The following is a 20,611-nucleotide window of genomic DNA, read 5'->3' on the forward strand; positions in this document are numbered from 1 at the left end:
GGTGGTTTTAGATGTTTAATGATGTTGAAATTCTCTTTTGCTCAACAAGGCTGCATTTACCTGATTAAAAATACAATACAATTGGTAAAAATTGGAAATAGTATCACAATTTAAAATAAATGTTTTCTATTTGAATATACTTTAAAATGCAATTTATTCCTGTTATCAAAGCTAGATTTCAGCATCTTATTCAAGTCTTCACATGATCCTTCAGAAATCAATCTAATATACTGATTTGGCTCATAACACCAGTTGGTAACATTTTTTATTATCAATACTGGATTTTGTTGTGTTGGTCAATATGATTATGGATCCAAGATTGTTGGAAAAAGTACAAAATAACAACATTTATTTGAAATTGATAATTTTTTCTAACAATGTAAAGACTTTTAATTTAATGCATCCGCGGTGAATAAATGTAGTAATTTCTTATACATAACTTTTTATACAAGTGCAGACAACAGTCATTACGTTTAGATGATGTATAAATATTAATATTAAAATCAACATGCAATGCTTTTTCAGGGGAATAAAAAAATAAAAAATAAAAGGTTAAATATAAAATGAAAATGATAAAATATAAAATGATTTTTTTGAACTAACAAATACTGTTATATTAATAAGTTAGTGAATAAACTGTTTCAAGCCTCACAAACATAAAACATATATAGGAAATGGTTCCTAGCTCATTTTAAACAATTAAAAAATTGACTTTAGGTTCACGGCTTTGAATGACAGTCCGATTCAAACTGACCTGGGCATTAAATGCATTAAATAAGCTAGGCTCATGAGAGTAATTGTTAATCAGTTGGCCCAAGTCGGCAGCTTATGGCAGCCTACAAGATGATTTCTGAGAAAAAATATAAAACCATCCAGACTGTCATCGAAGTTAGCTAGATATTAAATTATTGCCATAAACATTATGTTGCATTAGCAACCATTAAAGTCACCACCTGGAGCCCCGTCTTATTTTAATATAGAGAAGAAAATTCTGGAAGACTAAGAGGAAAGAGAGGAGAGCGAAAAAAATACAAAAGAAATAAAACATGTTTGTGCATGTAAAAAAGCTTCATGCACCAGTAATATCAGAGAGAACTATACTCAATCCTCCACTCTGACATGAAAAACAGAGTCAGAGCACAGAAAGATGAAGTCTTCATCTCCAAAAAGCACTGGGGAGGAAGTGGAAAAAAGACACAAAGATGGGAAGGAGCTTTACAGTGATGTTCAAAGCGTTCTGCGGCTATTAAACACATCGACAGCTCAAGATGCTAAACCCGCTGAGCTATTAAAATAGTCATGTGAAAAATGCCTGCCTCTCTCTTTCCAATCAGCTCACTGTAAGAAAGACTGACCTTTTTTTAAATTTCAAATGCATGGAGATGAAATTGAGGCTTTTGCTTACGAAGCTCAATGCGGCTGGGCTACAGTGTGATAGGTACAGACCAGCATATAAACAAATTTAAGCTGAATTAATTCCTCACTACACTCTACTAAGACATTCAGAGTTAAGTATGTAAGAGAGTACAGCAGTACGGTCCAGCCGAGATTTATTCATCCTGCATATAGAAATCAGAACAAGTCCACAAATGCATTCAGGCAAGGCCATCTGAATGCAGCAGAGAGACTGGACTCCTGTATCAGTAGAAATGTTATTGTGGAGTTGTGCTAAAAATTCTAATCCAAAAGACTTATTATGCGATTATGTGACCGCATCATGCCACTGCACTGATTTTGAGCACAGCGTCACATCATGAGCTAACTGAATAAAAAGAAATGAAACGGCATATATATTAATATAAACTCCATATTGAGGTCGGTAAGATTTTTCTAAATATTTTTTAGCGTCTTCTGTCTACCAATAAAAAATACAATAATAACTGCAACATTTTACTGCATTTAATTTAATGAAGAAGATTTGTATACTTTCTTCGGCTATCAAATTTGCTTATAAAAATTGTATAGTTGTATCAACTACTGCAACAGTACTAAACTGGGCTTCAGAGTCATTACAAATAGCTAACCACAAGTATTAATGGATTGGAGCCTCGTATTTTATTTTCTATCTAAGAACATCTAGAATGATGTTTTGAAGGATCTGCAGAGATGGATGATGCATCAGGATAATGCACACACACACACACCTACTCCTGACCAGCTTGGCTATAAAACCTTCATTACTCCTGCAATGAGGTGGCGCTCGGCGTAGAACATAGGGCAACCAGGGACCCGTCTGTATCTCTGATTTACAACACACACATAACCTCCCTCGACCAGCTGAGGCTTTCAACCGCATCACCATCAATTCTCATTACTTCACATAGTAAAAACAACACAGCCCCTTCTAAGACATCAGGCTTCTTTCATAAAGCCTCAAGGGCTTCTCAGTCTGGTGAAGAACCTGTTTGTGGGCCATGTTCCAATATATGAATCCTCAAAAACATGTGGATCAATAGCCAAAAAGAGAAGAGCTTCTTTAGTGTAACCAATTGCAACTATATTTAGACACTATTTAAGAAAAGACTGTTATAAACTGCTTGTGAAAATAGTTCAAGGTTGCCCTAGTCTCGAAAGATCTTAATGCCAGTCTATGATATCCTAATTCCTAAACATGACTCGAGTCTCGTTTCAAAGACTTTCGGACTGTTGTATCTTCAATAAGGTGGAATTCATCAAAAGAGTCACTTAGAAAAATATAAGCTCACCTTTACTAAAAAAAAAAAAAACCTTAAACAAAGGTATCATTCTTGGTGATGAAACTTGGGGCATAAGCAAGTGCCAATAAAACGAATTCTTTATTGAGTAAAAACCTATTTTCCAGAGGCTAGTGTTTATATACTGTAAACTTCTGTTGTCTATAGTGTGCACTTATCGGAAGTGATTGAGCTCCGTCTAAATCAAACTTCCACTTAGCATCCAATCTCATAACAACGTCCTAATTAGGTTGTTAATGATTGATCATTTAGAGCCTGGATAAAGACCAGGACATCCGCCGTGATTAAGTGCCTATTTTTGCTATGGCAAATCATGTTAAGACCAAAGAACGCCCACTGTTCATTTGACCTCCCAGTTTTAAAAAGAATGCTGACAGTTTTGTTGCTATTTCAGAAGTTTGCTTGGCTGCAGATTCGCTCTGCTACGGCTGCATACTTGTAAACACTTAATGATTATTTATTCAAGGTACTAGAAAACTCTCTTTCTGAGTGTTTGCATGAAGGCATTATCAAAGTAACTGGCCATGATCCAGCACCAGAATCAAAGCTGGCATGCAAAACATAAAAAAGCTCTTTGATGACAAGTAATGTGTGGTCATTTTCTTAAAGGATAAGGCATAGAAAACTTTTAGGTAGCACGGTACAGTAGGTACAGGTAGAGTAGCAAAGTGAAATGCTTTTATTTGTAATAGACAATTAGTTAGGAGTTACTCACCATGTATCGCAGGTCATCAAAGCCATTGAGCAGTAGCTTGCTCTCATACTGTGGAAGGCCTATATGCTCCAACCAATCCCCGACCGGCTGTTCAAGCAGCCTCCCGGATCCACCTGCAGACAGAGGAAGGCGCTTGAGCAGCGAAAAACCATTGAGACGGTAGCATCGGCAGTCGGAGGAAGAGACGTGGCACTGCCACATCATCCTCGGCCAACAGTGCCGAGAGCACAAACACCAAGATGGCAGAGGCGACAGGATCCCGGCCGAGAGGTGTGGCCGCTCCCACAGCAGGGGCGAAACCACGCTGGCTAAGAATGAAGTTTGTTGTTGCCGAATCTGGGAAGAAGATGGGCCCAACGCTGGGACTGATCACAGATTTAGACTCCACATTATGTTGAATCAATTTACATTTGAGATATTACTATGAAGTACTACTGGGTGCCAATACCAGCAATTATCAAAGTTTCCATTTGAGCCCAGAAATCACCCTATGAATCAAAGTTTTGATTTCACAACCCAAAAAGTCACAGAAGACGATGTGCACCATTATAATCAATCCAGTTTCCTTATAATCCCAAACGTGAAATGTGAGTTTGCAGATCCACCATTGCAAGTCCTAATTGACTGTGGTGTTTAATGAGGAAGAGCATAACAAACAGATGATTGAAAGTTGGTATTCTCTCATGGGTGTCCATGCGCAGATAGATGCACAAGTAAACTTCTCAAACAGTCATTACTTCCAAGCGATGTCAAACGATCTTTACAATCTCCTGATCTCCTAAGAGTGACTAAAAATTGCTATGGGACTCTAACGTAAGCCTGGAATCTCTTAACTTGCATACTGCACATGCAAATGAACTTCTAATCCAATCCCTATGATAGCGCTACTTAAAAGCCAGGCAGGATTGCATGACTTGCATTGCACAAAGTCTGTGATTCTCAGGATCAAAGGAACATGAGATGTAGGCAATCTCTGAGTCTTTGCTCAAATAAAAGTTTTGATTCCAACTTTATCCCAAAACAAAAATGTCTGAGTTTGATTAAATTTAGATGCAGAAGACGGCACTAAATGTAAGCCTTACCAAAAAATGAAAACCGAATTAAAAGCAAAAGCGAATGGAAAAACCAATGAGATGTAGTATCCACCCGAGTCATTCAACTTAATCAGAGACACCCAACTGCAAAAGTACAAGACTTGCTTTTCCAACACGACAAAAGTCTCCCAAAGTCCTATAGAGGTTCAAACAGAGAAAGCGGGTGCTCGTCCCACATCAGTCAATCCTCAGAGTATGTTGCAGACATCTCGTTATCATCTAGTTCCTCGAGACGTCGTGGCTGCTGTTGAATTAGCAATGCAAGGTCAGTTGGGTGTTTGCCTGCTCCAAAAAATGCCTGTAAAACTTGACACACTTGCAGTGCGAACAAGTCTGGATGTGGTAAGAAATGCAGCAGCAATCCGAAGGTGCGGTCTCCTTGTTCAACCGGACACTGTCAATTCTGCTCTGCAGCGCTCCTGCTCCGTCTCCTCTCTCTCCCTCACTCCTGCTCCCCCTCCCTCTCCCAGTCTCCTCCCCTCCCTGCTTTGCTCTCTCTTCCCCTAAAAGAGACTGCGGGCCTGCTGTCCATTATCTAAGGACTCATCAAACCTTTGTCCGGTTCATTGACCCAACTTGGACCATTGCTCTTACATCAGAATATTGTTGACTATGGTAACAATATTAGAGGCATTGATTAAAGAAACAAAACTTAACAGTGTGTACCCAGAAAGCAAAGAATAAACACAGAGGCATATGCAGAGCTTCTAGGCTGGCGGACCTAGTTCTGGGTTTACTGCCAAGCTGCAAGGCAGTTCTTCTTCTAATTCCCCTGACACACATGCATGTTAATATTTTAGAACCTTTATCCACATGGACAGAAACAAAGCAGAAAAACCCAGCCAACTATCCTGTTGCAGGAGTTTATTAATGAAATACTGTTTTGATGATGTGACAAATACCTTATAAATTAATTGCAAAACCACTAGTTACAGAGTTCTCCAGTGGAATTAGAAGATGCAAGCAAAGTCAAAGTTCTGTAGTGCTCAAATGATGATACGTTATCACACTTCAGATTCCAAAAAAGCATTATGACTAGCTAAATGGCACAAGATAAGTATGTACCCAGATAAGTATGCTAGAGCATTATCTGAGGTATTTAGATGGTGGTTTGCTGGCTTCTAACAAAACCTCCCCAGATTTATTTTCCCATTTTATTGCTTATCCAAAAATTAGAATGAGTTCTTAGAATAAAAGCACCGTTCCTCAACAAGCCACATGATTTATGGTATCATTTATATCGAAAGCACAAACAGTGCAGGACCTTCGCAGAATAATACTTTGTTTACAGTTTTGTCCAAATGTCTAACATCAGTGAGAGCAAAAGTAATAAATGTTGGTTTAGTAAGCACCACTAATAAAATTAAAAACCAAGAGTCATGTTCAAGTAGGAATGCCTGCAGGAAACAGGAAATGAGGTCAGAGGCAGAGCAATGTGACCAAGGACAGATGAAGAACTGATCCTCTAGCTAGGCTTTGCACTTATATGGGCCAATGAACCCAGTTGGAACACAAAGGCCCCTTGCAGAGAGACACACCATTTGAAAAGGTTTTTTACAGGTTTTAAGATACACTGATGTGAGAAGGGTGCTTTATTTGAGGCTTACAGCAGCGTTCCCATCCATTTTTGCAGGAGTTGCCAAACGGGAGTGAATGGTACAGCAAGCATGACGGCCCCTCTGTTCTCGATTGCTGTAGTTTGGTTAAATCCAGAGGAAGGTCAATAAGCTGCATCCATACAAAACAAGGTCATGCATCACCAAGGTGGAATCATCAAGTGTCTCAGCATCCATTGATTTAACTCTCAAGTGTCCCCTTGTCCTTCAACTGCACACTGGGATTTCTCATTCTCCATTTAAAGGACCAGCCAACCTCATTTCCTCTGTTTACTAATGTAACTCTTCTGGACTTGGCCTTCATCTTTTTCTTGCCCATCAATAGGTTATTGAGTTTCATTGCTGGATTGCTTGGTCAGGTCTCATTTCATAGGGGATCCTCATTTAAAACATACAATCCAGGAAGACATGTGATGGTCAGCTACAACTAGGAGGCCAAAGCTTTGAGTACAATGAGAAGTAACAGAACAAAAAAAAAAAAACACTGTTTCTTCTCTTCTCAATTAAAGACAATCCACTTTCCGGGTCCAAGTTTCTACTCCGTTTCAAGTGAGAGTGCCATCTCAACAGCCATTTATAAGCACAATTCATTTATAGCACACCTTTAAGCTAAGCTTTCGGGGTTATGATTTTTCAGTAGCATTTACAGAACACCATAAGTGCATCCTTGTGCTGTTGGCTGTTTGCTTTTGGTACCTGAATGAGCATTTGGAATTGGTAATGATAGCACATGATGTTATCCAGATATTTATTGAATGGCTTTCTGGAATGGGCTACTTAACTCTGATTGGTCAGTCGCGACATTCTGATGTGTGCTGTAGGGCTGTCAAAATGGCTGAAAAACTAAATTAGGCCCTGATCAGACAGAATGCATTTTTTTGCATTGAGAGGTTAAATTGTTTTCAGTTGGCAGTGAGCGTTCTACGAGCGGTTTTTTGCTGAGCACCTGACGTTGAAAAAAAATCAACTCTGAGCAGAAAAAGCACCCGACGTCATTCACGTTTTTTTTTCAAATTTCCAATCAAATGAACAGAGAGGCGGGCCTTCCATTGTGATGATGAAACTTTACCGTTGCTTAGAAAGTCTGGAGACTGCTATGATGGAGGATAAACTTTTAGTGTCTGTCACGGGTTACCCGGAGCAGTATTTTTTGTAGGATTTCTGTTAATATTACAGTTTACTGTGGGTTCAGTGGGATAGTGGGTTCAGCTGGATAAGATATGAAAAACATTAAAATGCAACGACACTTGCATCGTCATCGCATATTGTGTGCCACTGATGAGGCAGCCTAACGCAAAACTAAAATTCGAATGCATTTTTATTTTAAATTCAACAAACATTGAAAATAAAAAAGTTATTTTTTGACAGCCCTAGTGTGTTATTACATGACAACAACTGTTGGCATCAGCATTACTGGATAACACACTGCTTATCCAGGTATTTGAGGCCGGTGCTTCTATCACATCTCTTATATCACACCACTGCGATCTCTCACATTTCATTCAAATGCACCCACTATCCTCTTGCGCCTTAGTTATTGATTCTACTTAGTGTAAAATTAAACTAGAGGACTTAACTATTAATAGTAGGCAAACAGTAATATTGTTAAAGCGTTCTCCTTTAACAATATTACAATTCAGAAGGATTGTTTTGTACACTGTAATGGATGTAGGATAATAAATAGGGATGCGCCATTCCGATACTCATATTGGATATCGGCTCCGATACTGACGTTTTCTGTCAGATCGGTTAGATGGGCCGATCCAAATCCGATATTGTGCATACTATTCCGTTACTGTTAATCTGCACAAAAGGCACATTATAAAGCACAATAAGGTTTTCGTGAACCTGTAGTTATAAGCTGACAATTATTTTCATGTTTTTGCCGATATTAAATCTAAAAAACAAACATCTCTACATAATAATGTACAATGAGAATTTGATATTTATTTTGAGATTTTCTAAAGATCAGATTTAAAAAGTGATATTTTTGGTTTATTTATTTTAAACAAAAAATATACCTGTGACAGGGCATTCCTGGTCTTTGGAAAAGTCGATGCCGGCTCCAATTAGGGTCATTATCTTCTCAATCTGTAAGCAAAAAACAAACACAGTGAAACCAAATGAAGACACTAACCACAGTGCAGTGTGAAAAAAGCAGCTGCGATTTATGTTAAAACTTTGCATTCATGATTTCCCAGCAGAGCAGACGAAGCAGTAGTGCACCAACAAATCCGACTTAGAAAACACCATCAAGGTTATAAGAATCATGCATAATGCAAATAGGAAACAGTGAAATATTTGGTTGCACCAGCCCTGACCAATACTTAGTCACAGGTGAACTTAGTGTCAGTCAACTACCCAAGCTTAAACATGAAATACAATCTAGAGTCCAAACACTCCAAGACAAACAGCTAAACTTGTAAACATTCAGGAGAACAAGAGAACAACATGTCCAGGATGTCATTTCATATATTCATCATCATCAATCAGCAGTCCAACCAGTTAAATGTCAGACTACACAACACCGTCTGAAAAGATATAAGGGTAAAAGTAGGAATTCTGCCTTGCATCTGAATATATCAATGCAATTTAGCCAAGCAGGATATTTCTGAAAGTTAGCAAAGTCTAAAGACATGTAAGCAAGTCTTTACTTGGAGTCAGCATTCATTGATCATGACATCCACACCTTTCAGTGATTGACAGACTGCTGTGGTAACTGAAAGGACACTGATTACATTACATTAGCCCAGTCTGGGTTGTCATTTTAATGTGGAAATTCATTAATTCAATCACAAAAAATGAATTAACATCAAAAACAAGCCGTATCCCAGTCAATGGGATTAAGATCTGTCCTTAACAGTTAATGAATCTACTGATGTGTGGAAACAGCTCCTAATTCTTCAGTACAACAGTGGAGTTATGTAATATGAAGACAATGGAGGAGGTGACGAGGCATTTGAAATTCTTTTAACTGGGGGATAATGAGTCTGTGTGGCTGATTTTAAACACTGGCAGAAATGTAAAAAATAATGAACTATGAGTTAGTAAAAGAAAGCGATTCATTTTAAGAGACAGCAAAGCTGCCGAGCAATATCTTATCCAAAGTAGCGAGGTCAAAAAAGACAGCGGTAGACAGAAAAAGGAGATTTGAATCCTGCCACCATTGCCAAGAAAAGCTGAGAGAGAGCTGCGAGAAGACACTGACATGGTTTAAAAAAAATGTAGTGACAAATATTTCACCTAAAATAAAATACAATACAATAAAATAAAAATAAAAAGGTTTGCAGAGGAACACAAAAGAAGATATTTTGAAGAACATTCAAGCTGCTCTCTTCCATAGCATGAAAGCATATGCGTGATGGTAAAGTTTTCAGTGAGTCCTTACTTTAATTCGAATCTGTTTTTCATACAAAACTATTATAATATAATCTCTTCAGAAGACTGTATGGGCTTTTTTTGTTTTTACTTTTTTTTATGAAAAAGAACAGCATGAACATTCTGAAAATTATCTCCTTTTTCCTCACACAGAAGAAAGAGACATCACAACCATTTATTAACATTTGGAATTAGCTTTTATTTTTCTATTTTTATCTTCATTTCAGGTTTTAGTAATTTTTAAGAGCTTTTTTATTTTATTAGTTTTTTTTTTACATTTTACATTTCAATATACCTTGCTTTATGTATTTAATTTAATTTTCTTAATTTTATTTTAATTTTTTACAGCATTATTTAATTTAACAAAGGTGATTTTTACTAGTTTTAGTTTTAGTTAAAGTAATAGTTCACCCAAGGAGTTGGAAGAACATTGGTAACCAAACAGTTTTGGTTCCCAATGACTTCCATTGCATGGACAAAAAATATAAAGGAAGTCAATGGGAACCAAAACTGTTATCACCATTATTCAACATTTCTTCTACATTCACAGAAGAAAGTCATACAGGTTTGAAAAGCCATGGTGGCGAGTAAAACATAAGAGAATGTGTATCTAACCACTTTAACAAAAATTTAATCTTAAGAGTTCTTTGTAAACTATTCATTTGCAAAACATTTAAATCACAAGAACAGCTCCATTTAACTTTGCTATCAGTAATATTGGTTCTGCAGAATCTGTAAAAACCAGCGAGCAGCAGCACAGAGCAGAGAAACAGCAGATGTGGACGGCAAGCCAGAGGGACGTGTGGAGGGTCTTACTCTTTGGGACGGCCGCTGTCTCCATGGAATAGAGAGGGAATGCCTCTGTCTCTGCAGGGAGAAAACCAACTTCTGTTCAATTGCTATTTTTTGCTTAAAGGGAGAACAAAGTTTGACCCTTGACAATGGCCCAACTGAGAAACTCTTTAATACAGTTAATGGGAACTAAATATAACCGTGACCCACAGGTTGGTTTGACACCTCAGTGACCGTGTTCCAGAAATAAACCCTTTGAAGACACACAAACACTTGAATGGCTGTCAAAAAAAGAAAAAGAAAAGAAAAGTAGACTTGGAAAGTGGGAACGCTTTGATCCCAGCGCTCTAGCTCCATCTACAACAGAAGAGTTTTTTGATTTAAAGATAAGCTGAGTGAAGTTTTTTCATTCCGGTCTCATCCAGAATCCATCAGAAGGCAGACGAGTCATCAGTTATGTCTGACATCTCTCTGTCCCACAGCACAGTTTTCTCATTTACAATATCCAGTGCATCTGCTACAGCGCTCACCGCACCTAATCGGATATTCACTTCCTGTCTTTTACAAATTTTCACACCGTTATAGCTAGTGATCAAATGATACGAGTTTGTCAAAGATGGCTAATAGAATAAATGTAGTATAAAAAAAGCTAAAATAAAGCGTCAGTATTAATTAGTCCAAACTGATTTCACCTTGACTGATAAAGAGAGATTTACTGACTTAAAATGGTATTTATTGACACAGGGAATCTTATTTTTTTCTATTTTTGTATTTCTCTGTACTGCATAATGCAAAATTCAATGCACTGGGTTTTTAAATATGACACAGCATGCTCAATCAAGCTATCTTTCTGCTAGCGGAAAACATCAAAATATGAAATAAACAAGCATATATGAAACAGGAAGTGTAGAACCTGTGAATGACGACTGCAGATGCAACATTTAAAAAAAGGTCTGACTTTTAACCCTATTTCAGCAGCAAACCCCAACACAAACTCCTCTTTGCCACAAATGCTTTGCCTCTTGTTTGAAAATGCAAAGGCTCTCATATTTATCTACATCAGTATTCTTCAATTTAATCAGTGTGTCTGCTGACCTTTTCACACAATTGGAAAAGAAAAGAAGATGAATAACGAACTGACGTCTATGTGAGCTAGTGATATATTTCACTGCAGATAAATGCTTAAGTATAATTAGCCTTGGAGACTTACATAACTGGGTGAATCAAGAACATATCCAGGTCATATTTCACCCCAAAATTTAAAGAAGGACATCCATTTGATTTAGCTTTTTTTGGGATGATTAAGTTTTTGCATCATGACACTGAAAACTAAGCACATTTAACCCATCTCTGAATCTTATTCGATGTATGTACCGAATGTTTTTACTGTATATGGATTTTTTAATGAATTGTCTCATTTCTGCTCCACCAAACATAAGTCATAATATAAGCTGTGATTAAAAGAACTAAAGAAGAAAACTAACATGGATTACATAGAGCCATCTAGAGGCAATTCAACACCAATGCCGGTCCAAATGTGATAAGACCGCTTCCTAAAATCAGAAAAATATCTCTCTCTTAGGTGTAGCTTCAGAAAACACACCTGATCATGCTTGAGGAAGCCCAAGCAAGATCAGGTTTGTCATTATCTGTGACTCTCTAAACAGAGCCGGAGAGCTCCAGAGGCTGACAGGTTCGAACTTAGTCCAGATGAACTGTGCTGCATGCAAATAAGGCAAGGCGTGTTATAATCACACGCGCATTATGCACGGCTCAATTAATGAACCAAACTGAGAAATACTGCTTGCAAAGGAAATAAATGAGTGAATAAATGCTAAATAATTAAATGTTTTCTGCATCAGCAAGAGAGCCTGCATCATACAGTATACTGCTTGTGTTTGTAAAACAGATCACACACCAACCCCCCACCACACACACACACACACACACACACACAGCTAAAGATAACAAAATACTAGCTTGAAAAGGAATATAACAATAGAAGTGCACTGGTTGTAAAAGAATACTTCTCTGGGCCAGTGAGGGTGAGAAAAAGTTAAAATCTGCAAAATTCAGTGCAATAGGTTTTTATATCATAAAACATGCTCAATTAAGCTGAGCAGTACCTTTCTGGTAGCAGAAAGCATTTTTTTTATTTGCAAAAATATTAAATAAACGTGCAAACAATAGTGTAGATCTGCACACTGAAAAATATGACGACGCAATTATGAAATCTATTTGCACTGCCCTTATGTTATCCACTGTGGGTGGAGCTACTGAGAATGTGACAAGCTCAGAATTGGTTATAACATTAATTAGGGTGCATTATTAGAAACGTGACTATTTACTGTAAGGAAAGTTTGTTGGTAAAGCGGTTCAGAGAACCAGAGCTGACAGACACTAGTCGAGGGGTATAAGTTTAGTGAAGAGCTCAGCGTGTCTTGTTTGATCTTCAGTCTGACACATTAGATGTGACTCATTGACATGCATGAAGAATACAGCTTGGGTGGTTATCCTATAAAATAACCCACATCAAACCCACAAGGAGTAACAGAAAATACATAATTAAATACACAACACAGATTTTGATCAGCATCTGAGGAGACAGTGTTTAAACACACACACACAACCTTGAGTTGCAGGCCACTCTCAACCAATACAAAAATTGTACTGAAAAACTGAAAACCCAATTCAGATTCCCATGAGCAGACCAGCAGGCAGCATTAATGCACCTCAGTGAAGAACTAGACCTGTGAGTCCAGCCGGTGGTCCCCAGCCCATGGGTTCAAAACACACACACACACACACACACACACACACACACACACACACAGTTATTGATTCTCAGGGCCTGTAGTCAGTTTCTTGAGATAATGTAGAGAGCGATTCATTGTGAGGGGCCGGTAAGGGCCTCTTCATGGTAAACAGCTCAAACAATGGCAGAGTCAAAGGCTGCGCTGGAGTCACAGGTCGACAGCTGAAGTATAGTCGAGCCGTGGGGAGCATACAGGGAGGATTGTGTGTCTGTGGCCCTCTTCAGAATAGATAACCGCTGTGCCACTACAAAGACTCCAGGCATCTGGCAAGGCTGACATGGGCAAACAAAAGGGCGAAAGGACAAAGACCGAGTGGCAAGAACCAGTCACAAAAGAGCCAAGCTGCCATCCGTTCAACAAGAGCAGACTCCTGCCAAGACAGGTGCCAGTCGAGCCAGAGCCGTGCAGAAGAGCCTTTCTCTGTCATCAGTGTCACATCACAAACACTGGCAAACACAGTGGAAATCTCCTTTACGGAGAGCTGTTTCACGCGCTAATCGCTTAAATTCAGCTAATTGGTCAGTTTAGGTCAATTAAAATTGTAGCAAGCAATGGCGAATCTTACAAAAGTTGTATTCTGAACTGTTGAAACTTTTCAAAGTTTAGAGAAATATATTAAAAGCAAACATTAGAGGAATTTTTATTTCGTAGGACAATCTTTGAAGCATGCTAAATTTGTTTTACAATTTGCAGCAATTTTAGAAATGCTCATTTAAATCACAGAAATGCTGGTGTAAAAGTGTTCTGTCAAAACAAATGGAAACCCTAAATCTTCAAAGTATGTGACAAACTCGAAAGTTTCAAAACTGTAGCAAACACCGGCAAAAAACTTTTTGGCAAAGCAAACTTGACACAAATCATTGTTTATGCTAATTGATGAAGCATGTCAAATTGGTCTTACGATTCGTAGCAAGTTTACAAATATAAAAAGCAAATCACTGCGAACTGATAAAATAATATACTTATTTACAAAACTATTTTTGCATGCTAATCATCAAAATATGCATTTATATGCATATATATATATATATATATATATATATATATATGCATATATATATATATATATATATATATATATATATATATATATATATATATATATATATATATATATATATATATATATATATATAGGGGAAAAAATATCACAGCAAATGGAAAATCTAATTTACACAAAACAATTTTTATACTAATTAAGTCATGGTAAAAGTCTGGGGATTTAAATTATGACAAACAAAACAGACAAAAAAAACTGTTCATGCACAACAACAACAACAACAACAACAATCGGTAATCGTGTTTAAATTAATCCTACAGGTTTACAGAAATAAATTAAATGGCCAAAAACGGTTTTGTCAGAAAGAAACATTCATTAATAAAAGGCACTAATTGCAGAAATGTGACATTGGTTTAGTCAAAAAAAGAGTAAGGGAAGATCTAAATGATAGCAAACAGTGTTCGGCAACAACAAAACATTTTATTAAAAAAATTAAAATAAAGAAAGAAAAAGAAAAAACTAATCACTACCATGCAATTGTTATGTAAAATAAAACAAACAACCAACAAAAATACATAAATATTTAGAAAAAAAAAAAGAAAAAAAAAAAAGAAAAGATTTTTGGAGGATTTAAAAATTAGTGTCAACTTGAGTAAACTTTCCCAGTAAAAGCAAACTGACCAAAACAACTGCTGGAATCATTCTTTCTACGTTTTCTAATAAATCCATCTCTCCAGAGCCAAATAAATCCTCCCAAGACATTCACCACTGAGAATGTGTGGACATCAATCTCATGTACACAACAACCGTTTTAAAAACACAACGTCGTCATCTATCAAAGGCAGCTGATAGGAAGAAAACCATCACACTCACAAATGCTGGTCGGGGGGCAGCCATTGGGCCAAGACGGGACGGGACGGCAAAAGGGGTGAATGCATAGACGTACAGAGGAGAGGAGACTCACTCGTTTAACTCCCTCGGGCTAACTGCATCTCCACATCCAGAGCAAACCTCCCCTTCCTAAACTTGCTGGCCCATACAGACAGCTTCCCACACGGTATAATCCTGGGACGGCCCAACCCCACCACACACACACCCTCATGCAAGTCAAAATCTCCTTTCAATGAAAAATTAGTGTGTGCAAAGAGGACGAGGACACACACACACACACACACACACACAGAGAGAGAGACAGACGTTCCTGTACCCACACGCTGTCACTCAGGGCATCGAAGTGTCCCGGACCAGCCAGCCGTGACCGCTGGGGGAGGAGAGAGACAGAAAACAGACAAGAGAAATGATGACAGACTGCTGTTTGGACATTAGGCACTGCAGGACTGACTGCCCAAACACACAAGACAGCATATGGAGAGAAACTCTGCTGCGACGACGCTTCTGTTGATTCAAAGTCAACATTTACAATCATTTCACATCTGAGATTTGACGCATTTCAGAGTTGAATGACACATTATTAAAGTAGAGTGAGATTTGTTTTTACCCATCTGGAATTATTTGGATGAAGTTGGATGATAAAAAAAAAAAAAAAAAAAAAAAGTTTCTCCTAGAAAGTAAAGCCTTTTGGATCTATAATGGGGGGGAAAGGTAAGCATTTAAATTATATACTTTTGATAGGCGGCAAAAACAAGTACGGTTTTATTTTTCTTGAATTCCATTACACCCCCCCCCCCCCCCATTTTTTTTTTTTTTACAATTTAATGATTGAATTCAATCATTAAATTACAAAAAAAAAGCATATCTTATTTATTGAAATCATGAAACTTCCATAATTTAACAACAAAGGTTAATTACATTTTTAATTTTCTGAATTCTGTAATAATTGTTTTAATTAAAATGTACCAATCAAAAATCATGTCTAATCAATTGAATTCTATGGAATGTCTATTTTTTTTTTTTTTTTCAGAAATTGTGCGTTGCCTGTTTTACCTGATCGATTATTTATTTATTTTTGGATTTATTATTTAATACAAATCTATTAAAAACTGCAGTAATGAAACAAACATTTAAAATTTAAGGAATCTTCAAATTAAAAGTCAAGATTTTCAATGAGGATTTTGATTTCATGACGACTCCATCAGTTGATTCCATCACTGACTGCCTTAAATCAAGCAATCGCTGATGCTAGTCAATAAAAGCGTGTTCATTAAGAGCACAAATCCACTGGGAGCAAAGTGAATTAAGATTCATGATTCACTCTGGGTGCTTCGTTTGCTGCTGCAACTCACTGAAGCGGCAAACAAACAGCTCTGCACATGAACCGCTGCGGCTCTCACACACACCAGACTCACAAGCTGCAGCTGCTACAGTTTACCTTTACAAGAAAACAATCGATTACTGACATCACAAAACACTGCTTCTGTTTCTTCACAAGCTCCTGTTTCTAAATAAAATGCTGAAATTATATGCAGACAGATGAGATACGGTGGATGGATGGGTGGATGCATCCCAGCAGAGGGCAGGAGAGAGTAACAAACATGGACAGGGAGTATAACTGTTACACTGCGAAAAAAAGATGTATACAAAAAGGCTACAAAACAGGGCTTAAAAAAGACTGTTCTTTTCTTTTCGACAAACGGTTAGTGAAAGGGGGTAAATTCATTTTATAGATGAGTCAATAATTAAATAATTAAATAATTAAAACACGGTTCTTCCTAATATCAACAGAATATCAATGGAATTGAATCATTTCAACAGATTACGCCCAAGACATTTGATGGGTTTCAACTAGCTATTTTTTACGTTAAGTCAATTGTGTGCGTTAGAAAAGAGTCAAACATATGGAAGGCCATTTCTGAAGCCCAACTTTATCTCACAATTCTGAATTTCTCGCGATTCTGACAAACTCGCAATTACGGGAAATAAAGTCGGAATTACAACGTGAAAACTTGAATGAGAAAAAAAAAAGTTAGTGAGATGAAGAGAGATAAAAGTTTGCAGTTACCTTGTTTTATTGATTATTTAGTGGCGGAAATGGGCTTTCATACAAACATGTCTAATGAGCATCAAGACGAAAACAAAAATGGCGTTTCAGCCCTCGATGCTTCTCAGCAATTCATCTGTGCACTTGAGTGTGTTGGGCAAGTCTCTCATTACCTGCGAGTGTCTCGCCTGTAAGAGTGTAAGACCGAGGGTGATGGAAACTGTGCGCCCGTCCCTCTGTGTTTGTATCCAGTGTCTAGATCTTCAGATTGAAGCCAGAGCAATGGTAATACAGGACACTTTAACTCTGACTGGATTACAGACATTTCCTTTGACATTTTTCTCAAAGAAATGGACATATGTCATTTTTAAAGGAATGTCCCAAGCCGAGTTAAGCTTAATCAACAGCATAAACTGCATTTAGGGTTAAAAACTTACAATGGAAGCATCCAGAAATGTGAAGCTCATAATTTATTAAAACACATTCATTCTTCTGTTAAAAAAAGTGTGTTATTAACCAAACTATCACTTTTGTGGTGGGACTACGGTTTCAAGCATATGAAGCTTGTCACGCACCTAAACGTAGCAGATGGTGTTTGTTTAGACTGTTTCTGGCAATTTCACATCATCTGACATCATGAACATACGCAGACCACAGGAAGAAGACAAGTTTATGTTCTTCTGCAGATTCAAGACATCAGTCTGGCAGATTACCTGCTCAGCTCCATGTAAGCAAGGAATTTATAGCACCTCCTTTCTTGGAAGCATCCATGCTTGGACACTGTGTGAGACTTACCTGGTTTACAGGCGCTAATAACAAGGATGTCAAAACAATGTTGAAAGACTTGATATAACGTAAATAACAAAGACAAGGTCTATTGAGGACCAAGCATTCATTTAACTCCACAGAAATGTACAGCTGTGTGGTCTATGGAAAGCATTCCTGTTTCAAGTTCCAGAAAAACTATCGGATAACATCAGACCTTAAACTAGAAAAGAGGATGCTTGTATGAACCTGCTTTTGCATGCACATTTCCCATTAAGTCACTACACAATGAGAAATGACAGACTGAATGGTCACCATTTACCAGTCATTTCCTGCATCTCATACATTTTCCCAATGGACTCTATCTGTGCAATTACTAACAGATTATTACATTTTTACTTTCAGTGATGCACCCAAATGAAAAATGATATTGATTATATTACATTTTTAAATGCGATGTAAAAAAAACAACTTTAGAATATTGTATATTTTATAATGTAGGATGAAACATTTTTTTAAGTATTAAATATTATTTTAATTACAGCTTTGGGAACCTAAAAGTTCCTCAAATGCAATTCTGACATCAACCAACTTATTTTCTAAAACAAATGATCATAAACTATGAATAATTAATTATTATAGAATAATAATCTTTCAATAAACCTCAAACTGACTTTAGTCTAATGTAAACTCTCCAGTACGCTACAACAAAAAAGTGCTAAAGAATACACAACAAACTACAAAATTCTTCAGGATTTTCGGCTCATTTTCTCTTTCATCCAATGGCATTTAAACATTTTTGGTGTTCGAAATTCTGCTTTATTCTATTTATTTGTGTTTGTGTACAATGTAATAAGAACGGTACATCCAGGCCACAAGGGGGAGCTCTTACCTCGTCCCATTCTGAAGTGAATGAAGGTGATTTTTCCAGCCTTCTCTTGGTGGTGCTACAGTTGGACACTGACTCACTTCGGCCGCCCAACCCTGTCTCTTCCTCACCGGGTGGAGACACCAGCAGGTCGGAGTCAGACTTTGAAAGGCTACGCGCTAGTTTGAGATCACCTGGCGGAGGCATCCTTCTCGTCAGTGGAGAATCGCGCGCCGGTGAGTTGTGTTTCGATGAATCCCGCGGCTCTTTGTGGACCGTTGCGTAGATAGCTTTGGGGTCAGTGTCCTGGAGAATAGTTTCCATGGTGACTGCCGATTTGGGATGGGGAAGGGGGGCGGAGCTGGCAGATGTCGAAGTGCTGGAAGCCTCACCGGACTTCACTCCAGAGGACGGCAGACTGAACGCTTCCTCCTGACAGTCGACCACCGGCGAGGAACCGTGAAGCAGACCAGTGAACTGCTCAGGAACAGCAGCGCTTGTATCTTCACCGTGCGAGGAGCTCTCTGTCAAGAGAACAGAGGAGAGAGTGAGAGAGTTACAGGCGGACTGTGGAGCCGTATCTAGACCAGATAACATGAAACCGCCCACTCCACTACTGTCCAGTGCCTGAAACAGATCTGGGGTTGTTTTCTGACTGGAAAAGGGAGGGAGAAAAAATGCAGAAAGAAAGAAAAGTAAGTTAGTTGGGCTAACCAATTCCAGAGTGCCTGTGTTAGAAAATTCCAAGCGCAGGCTATGAGCAGCTGACTTTTCTCCATAGAGATCTGTTTGTGTTCAATTCCCTGTCTCTCTCTCTCTGTTGCACTGCTAACAAGCACACAGCTTTATAAGGCTTGCTTCCAGAGAAGTTATGCCTCACTAAGGATTCCCTTCATTATGAGTGGCAAGCTTAAAACAGGATACCACAGAGATGACTGTGAAAGAAACACACTCGCTCCCTTTTTCTTACAAACACCACTTTGCCACGCCGTTATGAGTTGGGTTCTTAAAAATTAAACCCCTGCTTTGTGATTATGAGAAGTCCTTCTCCCAGAACAGCACACTTACAGATCTCTTCTTACACTCTGAAACATACCATAGGCACGTACATTAAAGGTCCCATGACATGAAAATTTCACTTTCTGAGGTTTTTTAACATTAATATGACTTCCCCTAGCCTGTATATGGTCCCCAAGTTTTTAGAAATTTTAATTGGTGTAAATCGAGATTTTTCTATCTTTCTCTGCCTTTGAGAAAATGGAAGCTCAAACGGTCTGATCTTGAATCTCCTCTTTGTGACGTTGTAAAGAGAAATGTTACCTCCCCTTTCTCTGCTTTGCCCGCCCAAATATTTACATATAATTCAGTCGCAATGTCAGCACAGGCGTTACAAACAGACTTTTATGATATGGATTCGACAGCACCGGCACAAACAGTGCGTAACAGTGTTCATTAATGCCTGATCTGTGATCAGTGATTTCTGATGTGTAGCTAATTATTCAAGTTCACACAGACTTTCTTTCTAAATCGTTTAATACTGTTTATGCATCAGTGAATCAAGCCAGTGACTAAACGATCAACTTCACGTTGTTTCTCTTAGTAGCATGAAACAAATCTGTTATTTAAATTGTGATTTAACTACAGAGAGCGATCAAAGAACGCTCCCTTTTTTTCGGAGCTGTCACACATCGCGAGTATATCTGCACACTTGCCCAAACTGCCGTTATAATGAATGACGCTGTTATGCTGCACAACGGAGCTCTTACTGTATTCATGTGTTTGCTGTTAGTTCTGGTGAAAGCATTTTGTGAGAGAAAACGTGATGCAATAATGACGAGATCACTGCATCCACGCGATAAACAGACTCTGTCTACTCAATACTCATCACTGCAGTCTTTCATGTGATGGGAAAAGA

General features: G+C 38.0%; 1 protein-coding gene across 6 annotated transcripts in view; it reads right to left on the reverse strand.

The window, feature by feature from the left end:
• Window positions 1-20,611, reverse strand: part of LOC132117903 (ankyrin repeat and SAM domain-containing protein 1A-like) — a 121,637-nt gene that overhangs the window by 24,963 nt on the left and 76,063 nt on the right. For 4 of the 6 annotated variants that reach the window (XM_059527255.1, XM_059527257.1, XM_059527253.1 and 1 more), the window contains 4 exons: window positions 18,721-19,220; window positions 10,334-10,384; window positions 8,161-8,230; window positions 3,430-3,542 (listed from right to left, as the gene is read on the reverse strand). In XM_059527255.1, the coding sequence (XP_059383238.1) occupies window positions 3,430-3,542; window positions 8,161-8,230; window positions 10,334-10,384; window positions 18,721-19,220 (734 nt within the window). Of the gene's footprint in view, window positions 1-3,429; window positions 3,543-8,160; window positions 8,231-10,333; window positions 10,385-14,998; window positions 15,047-18,720; window positions 19,221-20,611 lie in introns of those variants that run through there. The other 2 variants (XM_059527256.1, XM_059527259.1) reach the window with 2 other exon arrangements.

Source organism: Carassius carassius, chromosome 37, assembly GCF_963082965.1.
Source record: "Carassius carassius chromosome 37, fCarCar2.1, whole genome shotgun sequence".
In the NCBI taxonomy this organism is placed as follows: domain Eukaryota; kingdom Metazoa; phylum Chordata; class Actinopteri; order Cypriniformes; family Cyprinidae; genus Carassius; species Carassius carassius.